General features: G+C 32.2%; 1 protein-coding gene across 3 annotated transcripts in view; it reads left to right on the top strand.

The window, feature by feature from the left end:
• LOC114330100 (uncharacterized) overlaps nucleotides 1-22,655 on the top strand; it is a 314,241-nt gene that overhangs the window by 113,247 nt on the left and 178,339 nt on the right. For all 3 annotated transcript variants that reach the window (XM_050656442.1, XM_028279415.2, XM_050656443.1), the window contains exon 3: nucleotides 16,384-16,686. In XM_050656442.1, coding sequence (XP_050512399.1) covers nucleotides 16,384-16,431 — 48 coding nt within the window. In that variant the 3' untranslated portion in view covers nucleotides 16,432-16,686. The remainder of the gene's footprint in view (nucleotides 1-16,383; nucleotides 16,687-22,655) is intronic.

Genomic DNA, 22,655 nt, shown 5'->3' with positions numbered 1-22,655 from the left:
AATATTTTACGGTAAATAAAAATATATTATTTTTTTTGTATTTACATTGTTAACACACTCAGGTGGCGATAATAGTAAAATAAATACATAACATAGAGACTTTAAACAGTCATAACTAAAAATGGCACCTGAGGCAGATAGAACTTTGTTATTCCAATGCAACGACCTGTCGAAAAAACGCTTCAGTACTCTGGCTGTTGAAGTGTCACGAACAGGGTATAGACCAGGGCGCATCTGTAAAAATATTAGTACATTTGGACGTTGAGAGGTGACTCAAATTTTTTTGCAGAAATTGCTTGAAAATAAATCAAATAATAATATTTGAGTTATCCTCCCTCTCAAAAAGGTCCGGAACATTGTTTAAATAATCAAAATGTCAAAAAATTAAGGAAAAATTCGATTTTTTTCTTGGTTTTTTAATTATAACTTTAAAAGTATTCATTTCTGAGAAAAGTTGTACTGACATAGAAGTTGCGTAATTAAATTTCCTACAATATAGAATTGGTTAGAAATTTAAAGAATAGTCACCCTTGTTGCAAAATAGCAATAATTATGAAAAAAACATACAAAAACAAGTATTCGTATTTTACGTTTTTCAACCATTTATGCTACACTTAGGACCTTCATATTTCACCCTGAAAAACTTTATGATACAGTAAAACAATACTGTAAATTTCATTAAGATCGGTTCAATAGATTTTGCAAAATAAATTTTGCAATCCAGCTTTCGTAAAAAAAATTCATTTTTTCAAAATGTTACAGGACTGAAAATAAAGCAGATAGCAAGTTGAAAATTTTTTGCGTATAGAATTGTACTGTACCTTTCATTCGCAATTTTGCAAAATTAAAATCGATTAACACCACGGCGTCAGGAATTTTTTTAAATAAACATTAATTATTGGTGCTACGCGCAGGACAGCGGATAGTTTGCTCTGATTGGGCATTCCAATGACCTTTGATAATGATTGATACATTTTAATTTTTATTACATTTCGATATAAATAGGTAAATTTGTTTATTGCAAAATATAAACACATACTCTATCTTTTGAAATAACACTTTTATTAGCAAAAACTTTCTTTGTTCATATATTTTTAAATAATAAAAGTTTATTATTTTTAAACATATGCAATTGTTTAAACAATATTTCACAAACAATAATAAAATTAGTTTGATTTTTGTGGAATTAAAATACTAAAATACAACAAAATATAGAGTAAGAAAATAATATATTAGATAAAGATTGGAAGAAATTTTGGTGGAAATCAACTTGTGTGAGTCGAACACCGCTGTCCTGCGCGTAGCACCAAAAATTATTGTTTATTTCAAAAATTTTCTGACGCCGTGGTAATCAATCGATTTTAATTTTGAAAATTGCAAATGAAAGGTACAGTACACTTCTATAAGCAAAAAATTTTTTTAAGCTTCTATCTGCTTTATTTTCAGTCCTGTAACATTTTGAAAAAATGAATTTTTTTTGCGAAAGCTGGATTGCAAAATTTATTTTGCAAAATCTATTAAACCGATCTTAAAGAAATTTACTGTATCATAAAGTTTTTCTGGGTGAAATATGAAGGTCCTAAGTATATTATAAATGGTTGAAAAACGTAAAATGAGAATACTTGTTTTTGTATGGTTTTTTCGCAATTATTGCTACTTTGCAACCAGGGTGACTATTTTTGAAATTTTTAACCAATTTTATATTGTAGGAAATTTAAATACGCAACTTTTATGTCAGTACAACTTTTCTTGGAAATGAATACTTTTAAAGTTATAATCAAAAAACGAAGAAAAAAATCGAATTTTTCCTAAAATTTTTGACATTTTGATTATTTAAACAATGTTCCGGACCTTTTTGAGAGGGAGGATAACTCAAATATTATTATTTGATTTATTTTCAAGCAATTTCTGCAAAAAAATTTGAGTCACCTCTCAACGTCCATCTCAAAACAGATCCGCCCTGGACTAGTATATTTTTGCCTTATTACACTGGCCTATTAATATTAATACATTTCATTTATTCTTTACAAACTCTGGCCACCTCTGGCCCCGGTGTGGTTTCTGTGGATTCATCACATTGAATTAACAACCAAAACTTAAATTAATATTAACAAAATTAATGGGATGTAAGACGATCTGCTATTGAAACAATAATAAGGATGTTATTTAAATGTAGTCATAAATTTTATTTGATTATCTTTTTCTTATTCATTAATTTTAAAAACACCTCAATAGTCCATTCGCTAACGGTAAAATATTCCAAAAACTTTACATTTTAAAGACCGGCTTGAATTGACATGAAATTTAGCATACACATAGCTAATGTCAAAGAAAAAAAGTAATATTGTGCCAGTGTGTGCTTTTGCCCTGAGGGTGAGTACCACCCCTTCTCGGGTGTTAAAAACTTTACGTTCAAAATAAGTTCGGAAAAGGATAAACTGACGAATTCTAACCAACCTTTGTTGTATAGCGGTTTTTCACCAAGTTATTATTTTGGGACTATTTGCGAGTGAATATGTTCATTTTTCAACAAAAAAACCACGTTGTTAAATGCTCTTTCGAAAATAAATCAATAAATAAGTATTTCATTAAAAAAAAATAAACTTATTATAGATATTATAGATTATATATTATATGTTTATAAATAAAGAATATTATAGATTATAAAATTTTTTAAAAATGGTGTATGTATTAGGTCTCTAGATCTAATAGAATCAGATTTCTAGCTTCAAATTCCAAATAGAATATTTCAACGTGAAATAACCAAAAATATGCACTTTCTGGGAAAAATCATTAAAACTTTTGTAAAGTGTTTAAAAAAAGTTTTATTTCTGTTTTTTTTTAGATTTTAGCATCAACAGTAAGCAACCTACGCACAAAATAAAGTTGTTCCCTTTTTTTTTTGGTATAAAAATCGTGAAAATCACACCCAAATTAGCACCCCAAAATAAAATTAATCGTTACCGATGCACAAGTTACTGTACTCGTGTATGGATTGGTTATAAATATGATCTGTAAGTTTCATCGGTTCAAAGTGCTTATTTTTCAAAGGGCTGTAATTGACAGGGCTTAAACGAGTCAGTAATCACGAGTGCATGCAAATTTTGAACAGCCATATCTTAACAATTTTTTGTCTTACAGAAAAACAAAGAAATTCAAAATATTTCTAAAATCAATACCTAAATTTGTTTACTTATTTGTTTAAGTTATTTTATAGAATAAAATTTTTTTTTTAATTAAAAATTAAAAACTTTTTACTTTAAAACCAATTTTTTTTTCAAAAATAAGCACTTTAAACCGATAGAACTTACAGATCATAAATAAAACAAGTAATAAATATGCATATAAAGCAACTTGTGAACCGATCATGATTAATTTCATTTGAGATGCTAGGTAGGAGGTGATTTCCCGATTTTCTTTACCAAAAACGTAAAAAGTTTATTTTGAGCGTAACTTGTTTACTCTTTTGAAGCTAGAAACGTTTTTAAAAAACAAAAATAAAGCGTCTTTTAAAAATAAAAATCAAACTTGCAATGAGTTTTCCTCAAAAAGTGCATAATTTTTTGATTATTTAACGTTGAAATATTCGATTTGGAATTTGACGAATATAAATCTATTTTTCATCAGCTACTGCTGCTACTGCGTCTATAGATCTCATTCGTATACCATTTTTTTACTATTTTATATGGGTGCTATATTTTTGCTTAGAATGTTTTTTTTTGATAACATACTCGAAAAGTATTGACTTCGTGAAAAAACTCTAAAGAAAAAAGTTGCTTACAATTAATCAGTTCCACTTCCGTACTTATTTTGAACGTATGTTCTTTTACCCACGAGAAGGACAGGCTTTCACCCCACAAGAGAAATCAATCCTGGGCTCAAATTCAAAAGTAAAATACAGGGTAAAAGGAATTTAAATCCAAATATTCAAGCCAATTCGTAGTGACGAGGAAAATTATTACACTGTAAAACGGTGATTTACTGGCCTAATAGTTATCAATTTAAAATTAAAAACAGCTAAATAAACATATAGTGCAGGCTGTATCGATGTCCCCGTTAGGTAAATTATTCCAATTCGATTGTTTTGCACAAACTTACTCAACAAGAGGTCCTTATAACAAATTCACAGTTATACCCTATTCCACGAACATACGCCTGTTTTGGATTACTTCGACAACGAATATTTTACTGTGCAAAATAAAAGAAGAACGAAAGTAAATTGCAAATTACACTGTTGTTGATTGGTGTTGCGATCGCAACTTTGTAAATTATGGTGCAACTGACGCTAGCCTTTTCTTTCTTACCAGCAAAATAGTTTTCACTAGGTTCAGGGCAGGTTTTTTCTGCCTACTTGAAAATGCGTTGGGTCTGAAAACCAGTTTATTGTGTAAAATGCAGGGTGTGTGCTCCTTTCGCGCCTGTTTTTAGAGGTATTTGTGTGCCGCCACTCAAACAGTCAACATGCATCGACTCAGTGTAAAATTATATCGCTAAATGCGAAATCTGTTTTTAAAGGTTTTAGTAAAGTAGTGATGTTTAGTTTGTTTGTGAAATGATTCTCCAGAATAAAGGTAAATTCGTTTAAATAATTGATGGATTCGACTATTCGATAATTGTTGTAATAAATTTTGTGGAAGTATAGAAAACAAACGTTTTTCAGTGTTTTATTGTGAGGTAAATTCGTTTATTTAGCTTACTCCCTTGCAAGAGTTTTAATTATTTACCCGAACCACCATCGAAGGAAGCCGCCCCAGACAGGCGGCTTGTCGTCGATACATACCAGGTACCAGGTTTCCCCTCGCCTTTCAAAAGTTGAACTCGTTGCCAGAAGTTTTTATTACAGGTGAAAGAGACAGGTTTTTCTGTTTCGCGTGCGTCGTGTTGATTTAAAATGCGGTAGTGGTTTTTTATGCTGTTTGGTCATTTATTGTTACACGTTCAATGACTTATTTTTGTATCATTGTTGCATGTATGTATTTTTTAGAATTGTTTATTGCTGTTTATGTAGATATTAGATTTATGGTACAAATTATCTCTCGTTATATTTAAAAATTTGTATTATTTCTTCACGTTTCCAAAATGACTGATATTGAAACGACTGATGTTGCAAAAATTATAAAATTGAAGGGGCACACGAAGGCTTCCATTACTAGAATTCAAACGTTTGTCTCAAAAAGTAACAATGCAGTCTTAGAGTGTGGTCAATACATTGCACGAAAAAACGTATTAAACGAAACTTATCGCGAATATCTCGTCCTACAAAAGGAACTCGAATTAGAAGATTTCGAAAAATACAATTCAGATAGGGATGTAGTTGAAGAGCAGTATTATAATTTAGATTCATATTTGCACGAGAGAATCACACAATTATCTGCGAAACCGTTTCAGACTCCACCCGTTGTAACTAATGTAACACCGTCTGTCAGCACAAGTCAAAATGTAAAGCTTCCGGAGCTAAGAATCCCGTGTTTCTCCGGTGAAATATCCGAATGGAGCAGTTTTTTCGAGGTTTTCACAAAATTAATAACAGATGATAAACAACTATCTAACGCGCAAAAACTTATTTATCTAAAATCAGTGCTAAAGAATGAACCGTTAAAACTAATTGACAATCTTGAAATAATCGACTCCAATTTTGAAATCGCAATAAAAAAACTTATGCGATAGATTCGAAAATAAATACTTAATAGTGAATAACCATTTGAATAGCTTATTAAGTGCTCCTCTCGTTACAAAACCAAATGCACATACTCTTAGGGATTTTTAACTCAAATTAAAAGTCATCTCGCTGCTTTAGCAAATCTAGACGTCTCAAGTCAACTCGCTGACTTAATCCTCATTAATCTCTTTACTCGAAAATTGGACTATAACACAAAAAGATCATTTGAAACCGAGCGTGATATCAAAAAACTCCCAAGTTTAACTGAGTTCCTAGAATTTATCGAAAGAAAATGTAAAGTTCTCGAAAATCTCGTTCCTGAGCGTCCTCACTCTCCTAAGCACAAACAATCCTCTCGTTTTACTGCCCTCAACACAGTTAGCAATAATACGCAGTATAGTAACAATAATCAGTACTTTAAATGTTTTTTATGTCAAAATAACTCACACAAGATATACACCTGTTAGGAATTTTTAAATATGGCTGAAGATGAGCGTTATCAAACAATCAAGGTAAAGAAAGCGTGTCTCATCTGCCTTTCTAGTGGTCACTCGGCAAGTTCATGTACTTCTTTGTCAGATTGTGCCAAATGTGGCAAGAGGCATCACTCATTGCTCCACTTCTCTAATGGTTCTATTCGCAACTCAAATAATTCTCGTTTCATCCCAAGAACAAATCAAGAATCTCGTAGTCTATCAAACAGAAACACTGATTTTCAAAATACTCGTCACTCTCAAGATTCACAAGGAAATCATAACTCTCAAAATACTCGCCAGTCTCACGGTAATGCATCTCGTGATCCCGATACTCAAATCGAAACTCCAAGCTCTTCTGCAAACTCATGAAAGGCAAATAAATCTGACTTTAATGATGTCTACCAAGCATCATCTCTTTTCTCATTCTCAGGGAAAAAGGAGGTTCTACTCCAAACAGCATGTGTTACAATTTATGACTCTTTACTTATAAAATGGTGGATTTAAATATTTTCTCAAACGTTAATCCCACGAAACAATTTACACTCTCCTGTGCTATTCTCCCAACCATCACGTGTAAGCATCCTCAAATGACATTGGATTTTAATGCTCTCAAAATTCCACCAAACATTCGTCTAGCTGATCCAGAATTTTGTGCTCCTGCCGAAGTTCAAATGTTGCTTGGAGCAGATATTTATTGCGACTTACTCACTTATGGTTTAATAAAGTTAGGCCCTAATCTTCCCACTTTAACAAATACTCACCTCAGATATCTTGTAGGTGGAATTGTACCTCATCCCTTTAGATCAATTGACTCATATTCCACACTCAACATCCAAGAAAATACCCAACCTCGAAATGAAGTATCCTTGTTCGTTCAAGCTCAAAATACTGATTCACTCGTACGGTCGTTTTGAGAAATTGAAGAAGTCTCGTCTCTTACTTGTACTTGAAAAATCCTAACTCCTTCGGAGCAACAGGCCGAAGACACTTTTAAATAGTCACTTAAAATATTGTCCTCTGGTAGATTCCAAGTATATCTTCCTTTCAAATCTCCAAACAAGCATAAAAAATTGGGCAATTCATTTTTCCTTGCAAAGAAGCGATTTCTAAATCTCGAAAAGAAGTTGATCAAGTCGGATCAATTGTACTCACAGTATAAACAATTTATTCACGACTATATTGCACTTGGACATTGCAGATGATATAATGCTTCCTGGTTATACAGTACAACGCGAACTGTTCGACATTTTGATAAATTTCAGATTGTTTAAATACTGTATTGTAGCAGATTTACGTCACATGTATAGACAAATTCGAGTGAATCCCGAACAGGTTTTTCTGTTGAATATATTATGGCGTGATTCCCCTCAAGAAGATTTGAAATGTCTTCAACTCGAAACTATCACTTATGGATTAAATAACTCTGGGTTTCTCAGCACTAGATGTCTTAAGGAGTTAGCTCAAAGAAATGCTGACCAATTCCCCCTGGCTAGTGATGCTCTTTTAAATTGCTGTTACATCGATGATGTGTTGTACGGCTGCAATGATTTCGAAAAACTCTTCGAGATTCATCGTCAATTAACCGAATGTTTAAAACTCGCTTGTTTCTCACTTCATAAATGGTGTGCAAACTCTCCTGAATTTCTCGCAAGTATTTCTTATATCTCTGATGAAGCTAGTTATGTAATTAATCCCGACAATCACACGAATAAAATTCTCGGTTTATGTTGGAATTCTCACTCTGATCATTTTTCAGTTCTTGCGCCAAGGGTTACCGTCAAGGATACCTATACAAAAAGAGAAGTTCTCTCTTTAATCGCTTCAATTTACGACCCTATTGGATTGGTTAACCCCGTATTGGTAACTGCCAAGTAAATTATGAGAAGGATTTGGTTGGAAAAATCGAATTGGGATGACTGTCTCAGTTCAAAATTGCTCTCAGAATGGAATTTATTTTTAGAAACACTTCCTCACCTCTCTAGTCTCAAGATTCCCAGGTTGCTGCTAAATTCTAGCAATGCAATAAGTATTCAAATACATGGGTTATCAGACGCAAGTCTTAACGCATACGGTGCTTGCGTTTACTTGAGAGCTTCAAATGAAAATGGCTTTATCTCTTGCCATCTAATCTCCTCAAAGAGTCGTGTTAGTCCTGTAAAGGTTGTTACTCTTCCTCGATTAGAACTTCTAGGAGCATTATTACTCTCTAATCTTGTTTCTAAGATTCTCTCTGTTTTTGATTCCATCACTCTCTCAAATAAATTCTGTCAATTTATGAACAGACTCAGAAATCGTTCTCGCATGGATTAACTTACACCCTTCTCGTTGGTCTACCTTTGTAGCCAACAGAGTATCTCAAATACAAGAACTCACCTCCAACCATACATGGAGACATGGACGATCGAAAGACAATCCTACGGATATATTATCTCGCGGTGCTGCACCCTCGCAGTTGCTTGATTGTGATTTTTGGTTTAATGGTCCTCAATTTTTGTCAGATCCACACGTTGATTTCAACACTTGTGTATCTAATGGTCCTTCGAGTATTAATGTTGATGAATTGCCTGAACTCAAAAAGGTTACTCATCTGATCAGAAAACCAGATTTGCAAATGTATGATACTCTCTGAAAACTCTCGTGCTTCACTCGACTTCAGAGAGTTTTTAGATATTGTCTTCGTTTTATTCACAATGTAAAGGCTAAGTCTCATAGACGTATAGGTCCGTTTACTCTAAATGAACTCTCTAGTTCTGAGTTAATGATTATCAAATTGACCCAGTCTCATTTCTTCAGCTTGGAAATCCAACTTTTAATGGATAATCGTCTGATTAATGATAAGTCCATTCGTAAATTGAATCCCTTTCTAGATTCCTCTCAAATGATACGATTAGGTGGTCGTCTTCTCCTTTCGGACGTTCCTTATGATCAAACTCGCCTCCTCTTAAATGGCCTATAGCTATAATAATTTGTTAGTTTAGTTATACCTTTTTTTCGAATCATATTTAATTGTTTTCCCTTTTTTGTTTTTTTTATGCGTTCCCATCAAGGCGGGGACTATGTTGCGATCGCAACTTTGTAAATTATGGTGCAACTGACGCTCGCCTTTTCTTTCTTACCAGCCAAATAGTTTTCGCTAGGTTCAGGGCAGGTTTTTTCTGCCTACTTGAAAATGCGTTGGGTCTGAAAACCCGTTTATTGTGTAAAATGCAGGGTGTGTGCTTCTTTCGCGCCTGTTTTTAGAGGTATTCGTGTGCCGCCACTCAAACAGTCAACATGCATCGCCTCAGTGTAATATTTGATCGCTAAATGCGAAATCTCTTTGTAAAGGTTTTAGTAAAGTAGTGATGTTTAGTTTGTTTGTGAAATGATTCTCCAGAATAAAGGTAAATTCGTTTATTTAGCTTACTGCCTGCAAGAGTTTTAATTATTTACCCGAGCCACCATCGAAGGAAGCCGACCCAGACAGGTGGCTTGTACGAAGTAGAGGGGATAATCAACCCCCCACTCCGTTCAATTGGAATAATTATTAGCGCCATTTACTTTCGTGCTTCTTATGTTGCACAGTAAAATATTCGTTGTCGAAGTAACCCAAAACATTTTCGCATTTTTCAAATTTTAAATCGCGTATAATAGGCCATTGATTATGTATTTTAGAAAGGAACTACAACGTTAACAGGGTTTTATTGTTTCATATAGTCAATGGACCTCATATTTGGAAAAACCGCGGAGTGCTACCATTTAAATGGGTGCGTTTTTGAGAAAGGGGTGAATTAGTCCCTAGGCACAGGGCGAATTAGGGTGAGTTCTATGCACATTTAGTGCAAACACGTCTATAGGAAAATTGGTTTAGGTTAAATTTACTATCCAAATATCACATTTTAATGTCAAAAACATGTTTTTTGCAAAAATATATCCAAAATAAAAGCAAGAAATAACATGAAAGATAGCAATTTTGTTTTTTGCCCCATAACTTTTTTCCACGGGGATATAGGTTTAGTAGAAAGATAAGTCAATTACCTTTAAAATGTTCTATAGTAGAAGGCCGTGTGGCTATATTTAAGCAAGCTATGGTTTTTCAAAATTTTATACTTTTAATGATTTTTTATTAATTTTACGATTATTTTTAAATTTCTCATTATAACTTTTTTTATTGTATATTTGGGTATATACATTGTGTTATAAAAAGGAAAGCTCATTTTCTTTACTTTAAAACGGTGTACTCTAAAAAATTTTAGGACTATTTTTAAACAAGATATGCTTTTTCAAATTGTCATATACACATGCAATAGTTGGAACCATAAGGAAAACTTTTTTAGGATTAATTTTATGAAAAAATATTATTCTTTATAAAATGCTCTGCCTTGTCTGAAACTTAAAATGCAATCATCAGATATAAAATTTTATTAATAGTGTACGAGGTATGTTAAAAAATATGAATTTGCTCAGGAGTACAGTACCTTTATATTTCACAATATCGAAAAGTGTTATCAAGAAAAATTATTTGGAATTAAAAATTATATTATAGTATGCAATCATATTCTTCTAATTGAAAAAATAAATAAAAAATTTTAAAATTTTTTCAAATTACGGATACTCTTGGATATCATACGGATATCTTGTTTAAAAATATTCCTAGATTTTTTGGAATACACCATTTTAAAGTAAAGAAAATATGCTGTTTTCTATTATACAATGTATATCCCTAAATGTACAACAAAAAAAGTCATAATGAGAAATTTAAAAAATAATCATAAAAAATATCAAAAATCATTAAAAGTATAAAACCTTGAAAAAGCAGAACTTGCTTCAAAATAGTCGAGCAACCTTATACAATAGACCATTTTAAAGGAAATTGACTCCTCTTTCTAACAAATGTACCGTTGCATATACCTACAAACGCGTAAAATGTTCTACATTAAATTTGAAATAAAAAAGGTCCTATGCATAATCCTTCTAAAATGAATGGTTCCAAAGTTACGGAGATAGTATAGTAAAATTGATCCAAAAAAAGGCCTAACCCAGACATCCAAAATAAAAGTTTTCCTCCTACACCAAATTGTTCTATATGGTCCACATATGGTTCAGTAAAAAGTTACACCATTTTGAGCGTCCGGTTTGGGGGGAGATGGGGGAGAAGTCGGTAAATTAGTAGTTTTTTTAGGTTTTTCGTCAATATTTCCAAAACTACACTTTAGCGTAAACAATGTTCTATACAAAAATGTTCTACATAAAATTTAAAACAAAGAAGATCCATACACAATTGTTATAAAATCAACGGTTCCAGAGTTACGGAGGGTGAAAAGTGGAGGTTTTCGATACTTTTTATATTTTTTGGGCAATTGATGATAATTTTGGGTGGTGAAGTTGACGTTTCTTCAAGGGCTTATCACTAACATACCATCGGCCAATGAAATAGCAAATTTGATTTATAAAACACAATCCTGTTAAAGAAAATCAGTAGGGCATTGCCCAAAAAATATAAAAAGTATCGAAAACATCCACTTTTCACCCTCCGTAACAACTGTTGATTTTATAACAATTATGTGTAAGACCTTTTTGGTTTTAAATTTTATGTAGAACATTTTTGTATAGAACATTGCTTACGCTAAAGCATAGTTTTAGAAATATTGACGAAAAACTTAAAAAAACTACTAATTTACCGATTTCTCCCCATCTCCCCCCCCCCCAAACCGGACGCTCAAAATGGTGTAACTTTTTACTGAACAATATGTGGACCATATAGAACAATTTGGTGTTGGAGGAAAACTTTTACTTTCGATTTTTAAGTTAGGCCTTTTTTTATTGACATCCCAATTTATTACAATCTGCCGTTTTTTACAAAGTAATAAGCATTAAATAATATTTATGTCAGCTAAACTATTGACATGTGGCGAACATACCCGTTAATATGCCGCTCTTAATGTTAGGCTACTAAACTATTATTGGCTCTGGGAGAACATAAATAAGCACTACACTTTTTTTAGCTCACACTAAATCACTGGTCACTTTACGTTTTAACCTGCGCACTGCACACATCTGCATCAAGTTCCTTGCTAGGTGGTTTGGGTGTTCCCTCAATCGGTCCTTGTATTTTTTTATTCGATATGTAATTTCTTCCTTTACATAAGTTACCTCTGCATCTCGATTTACGGCGTTGTTGGTGATATACCACGGTATATTTAAAATCATCCTTAGTATTTTGGATTGGAACCTTTGTATTATTTCAATATTAGAATTTGCGGCTGTTCCCCACAGCTCTATCCCATAGGTCCAAATTGGCTTCAACACCGCTTTGTATAGGAGTAATTTATTTTGTGTTGATAACTCGGATTGTTTTCCTATTAGCCAGTATATGTCTCTCACTTTATGGCCCAATTGTCTTCTTTTGGAAAATATGTGTTTTTCCAAGTCAGTTTTCTATCCAGGTGAATCCCAAGATACTTTACATCGTCTTTCTGTGGTATTTGTTTGCGGTTAATACATACAGTTGGACAGGTTCCTCTACGGGTTGTAAATGTTACATGTATTGACTTTTGTTCATTTGGTTTAATTCTCCTTTTTTGTAACCATTTTTCGACTTCAACTGATGCGATGTTTGGATTCTTGTTGGAGCATATGATCGCAGTATCATCTGCAAATGTAGCTGTTGTTGTGGCAGGTGATGTTGGAAGGTCGGCAGTATAGAGTAGGTACAGGATAGGACCTAGAACACTTCCCTGGGGGACACCCGCTGTTATGGGTTGGAGTTCTGATATTTCATTGTCGTATTTGACTCTAAAGCGTCTATTTGTAAGGTATGACTTTAGTAGTGTGTAATAATTTAGAGGCAAACAACTCCTAAGCTTATAGAGCAACCCCTGGTGCCATACCTTGTCAAACGCTTGTCCTATGTCTATGAACAGGGCGGAGCAATATCTGGATGCTTCGAGGTCTTTATGGATTCTGTTTACTATTCGATGTACTTGTTGAATGGTAGAATGTTTCTGCCTGAATCCAAATTGGTGAGTTGGAATTATTCCCTCGTCTTTTAGGAGAGGCGGTAGTCTTGTTAATAAAAGTTTTTCGAACACTTTGGATAGCACTGGTAGTAGACTGATGGGCCGGTATGGTTCTACCCTTTCAAGTGGTTTGCCTTGTTTTAAAATGGGTGTTATTTCGGCAACTTTCCATTGTGGCGGGAGATAGCTGATTTTCAAAATTGAATTGAATAATTGTGATAAATATGTATATCCTATTTCCGGCAGTTCTTGTAATATTTTTCCTGTGATTAGGTCGTACCCTGGAGCTTTTTTAGGGTTGGTATTGAATCTTATTGTAGCCTTTATTTCACTTTTTTTGAATCTTTTTTCTGGTAATTCTAGCTGGTATGATTCTTCAAGAGCTTGGTTTATTGTTTCGTCTTGGTTATGGTCAGTTGTTTCATTGGGAATAAACACAGTTCTTAGGTGGTTTGCAAATGTCTCTGCTTTTTCTTTTGGTGTTTTTAACCATCCGCCCTGCTCTTTTTTTAATGGTGGTATATTGTATTGGGGTCTTTTTAATTTTCTAATAGCCTTCCATAGGGAGTAGTTTGTTTGTTCAGTTGTATCTAGTTGTTTTATGTGTTCACTGAATTGTAGATTCTTTTCTGTTGCTATCATTTCTTTTAGCTTCTTAACAGCATTGTTCAACTGCGTTTTTGTTTGTGGCGCTCTAGTTGCTTGCCACTGTTTTCTGAGTTTTCTTTTCTGGGCTATTTTCTCTCTTATTGATAATGAAGTGTATTCAGTCTTCATTTCATTGTTGCTGGGTGTTGTTGAGTCCCAGGCAGCTTGTTGTATAACTAAGTTTAGGTGCTCTACTGCATATTCGATCTCCTCATTGGTCTTTAGGGAAATGTTTAGTTGAAGTCGCTCCTCGACCAGTTGTTTAAACATGTTCCAGTTTGTTTTTCGGTTGTGCAATACACATGGTTTTCCCTGTGAAGAATTTTTTTATTTAGTGTTATCACAACTGGCGAATGATCGTAAGAAAGTTCATAACATGACTCCGCATGCATATAGTTCCTGTTAATTTGTTTAGTTATGCTGAAGTCCAGAAGATTGGGTGTTTTATTGAAGTCGGTTGGCCAGTACGTTGGTTCTCGTGTTGTTACTACTTCTAGATTATCGTTGTTTATTGCTTAGTATAGCTCTCTTCCTCGGGTCGTATCTAGTCTAGAACCCCAACTCTGATGCTTGGCATTATAGTCACAGCCACAAATGAATCGGTTGCCTAGTTCGTCGAAGAACTCTTTAAAGTCTTCTTTTGTTATTTTGTGCTTTGGAGGGCAATAAACCGCAGAGAAAGTAATGGGGCCTGTCCAGTCTTCTACAGTTGCGAGATGATGTTTGATTGTGTTTTTAATAATGATTGTAGTGCCACCGTGGGCGGTTCCATCAGGATGCATTGTATGGTAAACTGTATAATATTGTAGTGAGTCTATATTATATATATCTTTGTTGTTAGAGCTTGATTTAAGATTTACAAAAAATAATGGAAGTGGGTTTTTTGTTATTCTATGTCGTATGTTAGTGATTTGGTTCACAATATGCCCTTGGCTCTCCAGTTCCGCCTTTACCTCTTCTAGGTTGGTTGTTGGATGTAGATGTCTTAGAACGACTCTGAATGAACTATCTCCTTTTTTTTTGTTATGTGTGGTATTCAGTTTTCTTTTCATCTAATGCTTTTATAATGATATTATATATTTCAATTGTTTTGGCTTGAACTTTTACTTGGTCATTGTTTAGAACCTTGATTGTGTGGTTTTCTTTTGCTATGCCATTTAGTAGGAGGTTTAGTGGTTTTATATCTTTGACACCTGCAATAAATATTGAAGGAGGTTTTGGTATTGTACCATTTTCTTGTGTCTCTTCATCGCCATTATTGGATTCTTCATTTAAAAGATTATACCGGTTTGACGTTGACGTAGGAGGATTGAGCCAGTAGTTGTCTATTTTCATCTGTTTTAAATTGTTTTGGTAATTGTCGGGACTATTTTTGTTACGTTTTCTATTTTCTGCAATTTTCCATTATTCATCTTGTCTGGAAGTGCTAGGTAATGTTTGGTACTTTGGTGGATAAAATTTTTGATTTCCCTCTGGTTGTACTTGTTGAGCAGTGTATACTTGTGGGTATTGTATAACTGGTGGTGGTATTTGTTGTATTGTTTGCGGTGTCATAAATGAATTAATTTGTCCTGTTTGTACGTATTGGGTGTTTGGATCGACCCAATTTATTTGACTGCCTTGCTGCATGTGCATATTAGAGGAATTAAATCCACTTGCCATTTTCTGTTTGTTATTTATATGGATATAAAGAACATCTAATTATTTTTAGCATGGTGATTAAAATTTAATTACTATATCTTGCTAATGTGTTTTAAACTTACTGATTTGTCGTTATCGGGCCAGTAACTGGTTTTCGATTCACAGCGAACGATGTTCTCACTTCGACTACTAGATAACGACTTGGCCTTTTTTGGACCAATTATACTATACTACCTCAGTAACTTTGAAACCGTTCATTTTAGAAGGATTATGCATAGGGCCTTTTTTATTTCAAATTTAATGTAGAACATTTTTGGGTAGAAGGTTGTTTATGCTAAATCGTATAGTTTTAAAAATATTGACGAAAAACCTAAAAAACTACAAATTTACGATTTCCTCCCCCTCTCCCCCCCAAACCCGACGGTCAAAATGGTGTGACTTTTTTCTGAACATTATGTGGACCATATAGAATAATTTGGTGTTGGAGGATAACTTTCGCTTTGGATGTCTGGGTTTGGGTTTGGTTATACCATACTATAAGAGAAAAATCACAAGAGACCTTTTTCGCTCCCAAATGATCTAATAGTTATTTATGTACCAAGTCAGTTATACGACTCTTTATCGAACGAGTCTGATATTACGAGCAGAGGGGGCAGAGCGAGGCGATACAAAATTTTATCGCCAATCATAAAAAACATTAACACTTACTTACAATTTAATTTAAAAATTTCGTATGACAGTAATGACAGATGACTTTTACGTGATGGTCGGTTTTGATGTTTGATTGATAGTTATATCAATATTGAATACCTAATTACTAAATAATATGTAAAGTTTTGATTTATTTTGTCTGAATATAATTTCAAAATACTTCAGAATTTCACTTTTTGACATACATTTAATTAATAATTATGTAAATTTTGTACAATATTTTTAATAATTAAAGTAAATAAATTTTAAGGTCACTCAAATACTCGCCATTCGATTACTGCCATCGACCACGGAATAATTTACCTAACGGGGGCGACGCTACCGCCTATGGACTAATAACAAGTTTTGGATGGTAGAGGTAAATAACAAGTTTTGGATTGTAGACGGGGGATGGTGACGATTTAAGTCCTTGGAATTAAGATCTTAATTTTTCGCCATATAACATTAGTATGATGAAATCAGCAAAAGTTATTATAGTTTGTGTTATTTTAACTCAAGTATTTACTAGTTCGATTGAAAGACAAACAGATAATCCTAGGAATTGGGATAATGTGTAAGTAAAACGATGTTTTATTTAGATTTTAATATAAATACTATTGAATTTGCAAATATAAACATAATTTTAAAATTTATGCATCACCTAAAATTATGCTCATTTTCATAGTTGATTTTTTCGTGAACATATTAATGGATTCCGCTAATTTTTTTAATGTTAGATTTTTCTTTGGTATTTACACACTTGGGCATTGGGCATTAGACCAGGGCCCATCTGTAAAAATATTAGTACATTTGGACGTTGAGAGGTGACTCAAATTTTTTTGCAGAAATTGCTTGAAAATAATTTAAATAATAATATTTGAGTTATCCTCCCTCTCAAAAAGGTCCGAAACATTTTTTAAATAATCAAAATGTCAAAAAATTAAGGAAAAATTCGATTTTTTTCTTGGTTTTTTGATTATAACTTTAAAAGTATTCATTTCCGAGAAAAGTTGTACTAACATAAAAGTTGCGTAGTTAAATTTCCTACAATATAGAATTGGTTAATAATTTAAAAAAATAGTCACCCTTGTTGCAAAATAGCGATAATTGTGAAAAAAACATACAAAAACAAGTATTCGTATTTTACGTTTTTCAACCATTTATGCTACACTTAGAAGCTTCATATTTCATTCTGAAAAACTCTATGATACAGTAAAACAATACTGTAAATTTCATTAAGATCAGTTCAATAGATTTTGCATTGTTCATTTTTAATAAAGGAAAAACATGTTTTTGGACTGTTTTTCGGAGATAACTCAAAAAGTAAGTATTTTATCGAAAAAAATTTTCTTACCAAAAATATAGCTTATAAAAAATTGAAAAAATGGTGTATGCATGAGGTCTGTAGACCCAATAGAAGCAGAGTTGTAGCTAATGAAAAGTAGGTTCTTCTTCGTCAAATTCCAAATCGAATATTTTAATGTAAAATAACCCAAAACGGAGCACTTTTCGGGGAAAATTCATTGCAACTTTTTTTAAACTGTTAAACTGTGTAAAAAAAGGGTTAATTTTTGTTTAAAAAAAACTTTTAATATTAAAAGGATGTAAGTTACACTCAAAATACTGTTGGTCCCTTTTATTTTTTGGTAAAAAAAAATCGCGAAAATCACCCTCTAATTAGCATCACAAATAAATTTTATCATTTCCACTTGACAATTTATTTGCTTATGTATGAGTTATATGATTTGTAAGTTTCATCGGTTCAAAGTGCTTATTTTTGAAAAAGCTGTAGTTAAAATGGCTAGAACGAGAAACTAATCACGAGTTGAGGCAAATTTTAAAGAGCCATAGCATAATCAATTTTTGTCTAACAAGAAAACAAAAAGTCAAAAATATTCAAAAAAGCAAAACGAACATTTTATTACTCTTTTAGATTTTTCGTATTACTAATAATTTTTAAGTTAAATTCATAAAAAATTCCATCTTTTCAGAATTAAAAAAATGTTTTATTTTAAACCCAATTTTTTTCAAAAATGAGCACTTTAAACCAATGAAACCTATAGATAATATAAACAATACATAAGTAAAGCAACTTGTAAAGCAGTAACAATTAATTTTATTTGGGAAGCTAATTAGGGGGTGATTTTCGCGATTTATTTAGCAAAAAATAAAAAAGACCAGCATATTTTGAGCGTAACTCACTTACTTTAAAGTTTTTTTTAAAACAAAAAAAAAACCTTTTTTTTAAACACTTTAAAAAAGTTAAAATGAATTCTCCCCGACAAGTGCTCCGTTTTTGGGTTATTTCAAATTGAAATATTCGATTTGGAATTTGGAAGAAGAACTTACTTTTCATTAGCTACAACTCTGCTTCTACTGGGTCTACAGATCTCATACATACACCATTTTTTTTTTCGTTTTTATATGCTATATTTTTGCTAAGAATATTTTTTTCGCTAAAATACTTACATTTTGAGTTATCTGCGAAAAACCGTCAAAAAATATGTTTTTTTTTTTGTTAAAAATGAACATATTCACTCGCAAATATCTCGAAAAGTATTAACTTAGTGAAAAAACTCTATAGAACAAAAGTTACTTAGAATCAATCATTTTATACAATTTCGGACTTATTTTGAACGTATATTTTTTCACCCTCGAGAAAATATTTTTCACCCCGTATTTTCCAATTTTTGTAAAATGGAGGGGATGTAGAATTGTAAACTTTTTCTTATATAATAATAGACATAATAGACAATTTCAACTACCTATTCCCAAATTTTCATCCTTCCTTTATTTTTTTAGAGGTTTTCGTAAAATTTTGTGTTCCCTGATCGGGCTAAAGGACATGCGATACATGAGTAGGTCATGTCTTATTATACACTAAGATGAAATTATTCCCTATACATATATGGTGCGAAAGGAACAAATTACCCAAGGAAAGAGAATCTATGCAATAAACCTCTCACTATTTAAAGAGCTCCCACGTAGACACCAAATCCGTATTTATTCTGAAGAAAATTCCACCTCAACACATCACAAAGCCTCCATTAAACAATCTCGTCTCTCGTTGTGTTACGCTGTGCATACCGCTCACTTAGTCGACAAATAACTCTTAAAGTCTCAACCAGAATTGTTAGCGTTTGGTGCCCTTCTGTTTTTAAAGTTTTGTTTTTTGTTAACTATTTTTTTATTGTTAATTTAGTTTTGTTTTAGTTAAAACACGTCTTGTTAAAGAATAAAACCGTGTATTTTCTTTGTTTCTAAAGATATCTAGCCCGATCAAAGAACAATCAGCCCCAAAAAAAATAAATGCAGGATGAAAATTTGGGAATAGGTTGTTGAAATTGTCCAATATTATATCAGGAAAAGTTTACAATTCTACATCCACTCCATTTTTTAAAAATGGAGGGGAATACCCCCTCTCGAAGGTGAAAAATATACATTTAAAATAAGACCGGAATTGTATAAAATGACTAATTCTAAACAACTTTTCTTCCATAGAGTTTTTTTACTAAGTCAATACTTTTCGAGTTATTTGCGAGTGAATTTGTTCATTTTTAACAAAATAAAACATGTTTTTGGACGGTTTTTCTGAGATAACTCAAAAAGTAAGTATTTTAGCGAAAAAATATTCTTAGCAAAAATATAGCCCATAAAAAATTGGAAAAAATGGTGTATACATGAGATCTGTGGACCCAGTAGAAGCAGAGTTGCAGCTAATGAAAAATAATTTCTTCTTCATCAAATTCCAAATCGATATTTCAATGTGAAATAACCCAAAAACGGAGCACTTTTAGAGGAAAATTAATTTTAACTTTTTAAAGTGTTTAAAAAAAGGTTTAATTTTTGTTTTTTAAAAAAACTTATAAAATTAAAAGTAAGTGAATTACGCTCAAAATATTGTTATTTTATCACATATACATTTTAACATTACCATTTCACAAGTTATTTTGTCTATGTATTATTTATATGATCTGTAAGTTTCATCGGTTCAAAGTGCTTCGTTTTGAAAAAGCTGTAGTTAAAATGGCTTGAACGAGTAACGAATCACGAGTTTAGCAAAGTTTGAACAGCCATAGCATAACCAATTTTTTTCTAACAAGAAAAAAATCAAAAATATTCAGAAAAGCAAAACGTATATTTTATTACTCTTTGAGATTTTTGGTATTCCTAATTGTTTTTAATTTAATTCCATAAACAACTACGATTTTCTTCAAAATTAAGAAAAATGTTTTATTTTAAGCCCAATTTTTTTCAAAACTGAGCAATTTGAACCAATGAAACATATATAATAATATAAACAATACATAAGTAAAGTAATATGTAAACCGGTAACGATTAATTTTATTTGAGAAGCTAATTAAGGGGTGATTGTCACCATTCTTTTTACCAAAAAATAAAAGGGACCAACAATATTTTGAGCGTAACTCACTTACTTTTAATGTTGGAAGTTTTTTAAAAAACAAAAATAAACCTAAGGAAGTACAAAACTCGAAAGAGGTACCACAAAAAATGTATGTTAATAAAAGGTCATGAAAGGACGCGTTTCGGCTCTTCACGAGCCATCATCAGCTTTAAAATACAGGAGCAAAGACGAAAACTGTCCAGACCAGGAAGGAGGAAGAATCTACTAGATTACATCAGAACAGAACAGAACAGAACAGCTGTTCGCAAGATGGTTCCTCCCAACGTGGAAGCCATAAAAATCTTTCTAATGAATTTTTATATTCATATATAACTTAATGTCTAATACAGTACTTAAAACTTTAAATAATAAAGCATATAGAACCTTAAATAATGTAATCTAGTAGATTCTTCCTCCTTCCTGGTCTGGACAGTTTTCGTCTTTGCTCCTGTATTTTAAAGCTGATGATGGCTCGTGAAGAGCCGAAACGCGTCCTTTTATGACCTTTTATTAATATCATTTTTTGTGGTACCTTTTTGAGTTTTGTACTTCCTTACCTCGAGACCACATTTGAGAATGGATACTTCTCTTCATGAAAAATAAACATTTTTTTAAACACTTTAAAACAGTTGTAATGATTTTTCCCCGAAAAGTGCTCCATTTTTTAATTATTTCACATTGAAATATTCGATTTGGAATTTGACGAAGAAGAACCTACATTTCATTAGCTGCAACTCTGCTTTTACTGGGTCTCAGACCTCACGCATACACCATTTTTTTCAATTTTTTATAAGCTATATTTTTACTTAGAATATTTTTTTCGCTAAAAAATATTTACTTTTTGAGTTATGTCCGAAAAACCGTCCAAAAACATTTTTTCTTTTTGGTTAAAAATGAACACATTCACTGGCAAATAACTCGAAAAGTATTGACTTTTTTTTACTATTTTTTTGGAGGTTTTCGTAAAATTTTGCGTTCCCTGATCGGACTAATCAGTGATAAAAAAAAACTAAATGTTCACAAAACATAAGACTACATTAACGTTTCGATGTAATACCCACACTTATACCTTGTTCTCCATACAGGGTGTCTTAAATTTAACATAAGAAAAACATTTTTTTTTCTTCCGCCCGGTATAAGTTCAAAAAACAAGTTTGAGTAAACCTTTGCCCAACTGTGTAAATACCAAAAAAAAATCTAACACATTTTGCGAAATTCCTTAACCTGTTCATGAAAAATCAACTATGAAAACGAGCAAAATTTTAAGTGATGCATAACTTTTGAAACTACATATATTATGTGTATTTCTAAAAAAATAGACAATTAGATCGAATTACGCGATAAAAAAGGAATTGGACTTCGTAAGCCCTAGGTTGTCGGCCAACGTGACCGGAAGTAGAAATGAAGAGCGATATTTGAACCCTTCGTGTACGCGTCGATTGATTATGATTTTACTAATTTTGAGTCATTTTTGCCAAACTTCTGGTCATAACTTTTTAACCCGAAATGATATCAAAACCGGAACTAAATATTCGAGCAGGACTTTTCAAGACACGATAATTGATGTATCACATTATTTATTATTTATAGTCTGGGAAGATTATCGGAGAATAGGCCATTTTTGGGAAAAGTCATTTACCAGCAATTTTATTGCTGGAATCGAATCTTATGATTGTATATATTAATAATATAGGTACCTATGCAAAGTCCGCAGATAGTGTGTTACTTTTTTTATAAACAAAATGGCGCCCGAAAATCGTGTTTGTTACAATTTTTCCTCTATAACTCCAAAGATTTTAACTTTACACCAAAAACACCCAAATGAAAATTCACCGTAATTAAATTCTGCATAGAGGCGTATTTTTCCCGATTTACTTTGACGAAAATTTTCCCCGGGAAATGCGGGTTTTTCCAACAAAATCTTTCATTTTCAACTAAAATTTTAGATAAGTAATTGTTTATCAATAATTAAATAACTTGGTAATATAAAAGCTCTTTCCGTATAGATTGTAATTCCAGAAGCCCATGGAAATTGAATTAACAGTTTAGCAACATTGAATTGTTAATTAAACATTTACGGTCGCTTTAATACCTAGCCATAATAATTATGATACATATGAATAACTATGATTTTTGTA

The sequence above is a fragment of the Diabrotica virgifera genome, chromosome 7 (genome assembly GCF_917563875.1).
Source record: "Diabrotica virgifera virgifera chromosome 7, PGI_DIABVI_V3a".
NCBI classification, from domain to species: Eukaryota; Metazoa; Arthropoda; class Insecta; order Coleoptera; family Chrysomelidae; genus Diabrotica; species Diabrotica virgifera.
Note: the sequence above shows the minus strand (reverse complement) of the source record. Positions and strands in the feature narration are given on the sequence as shown.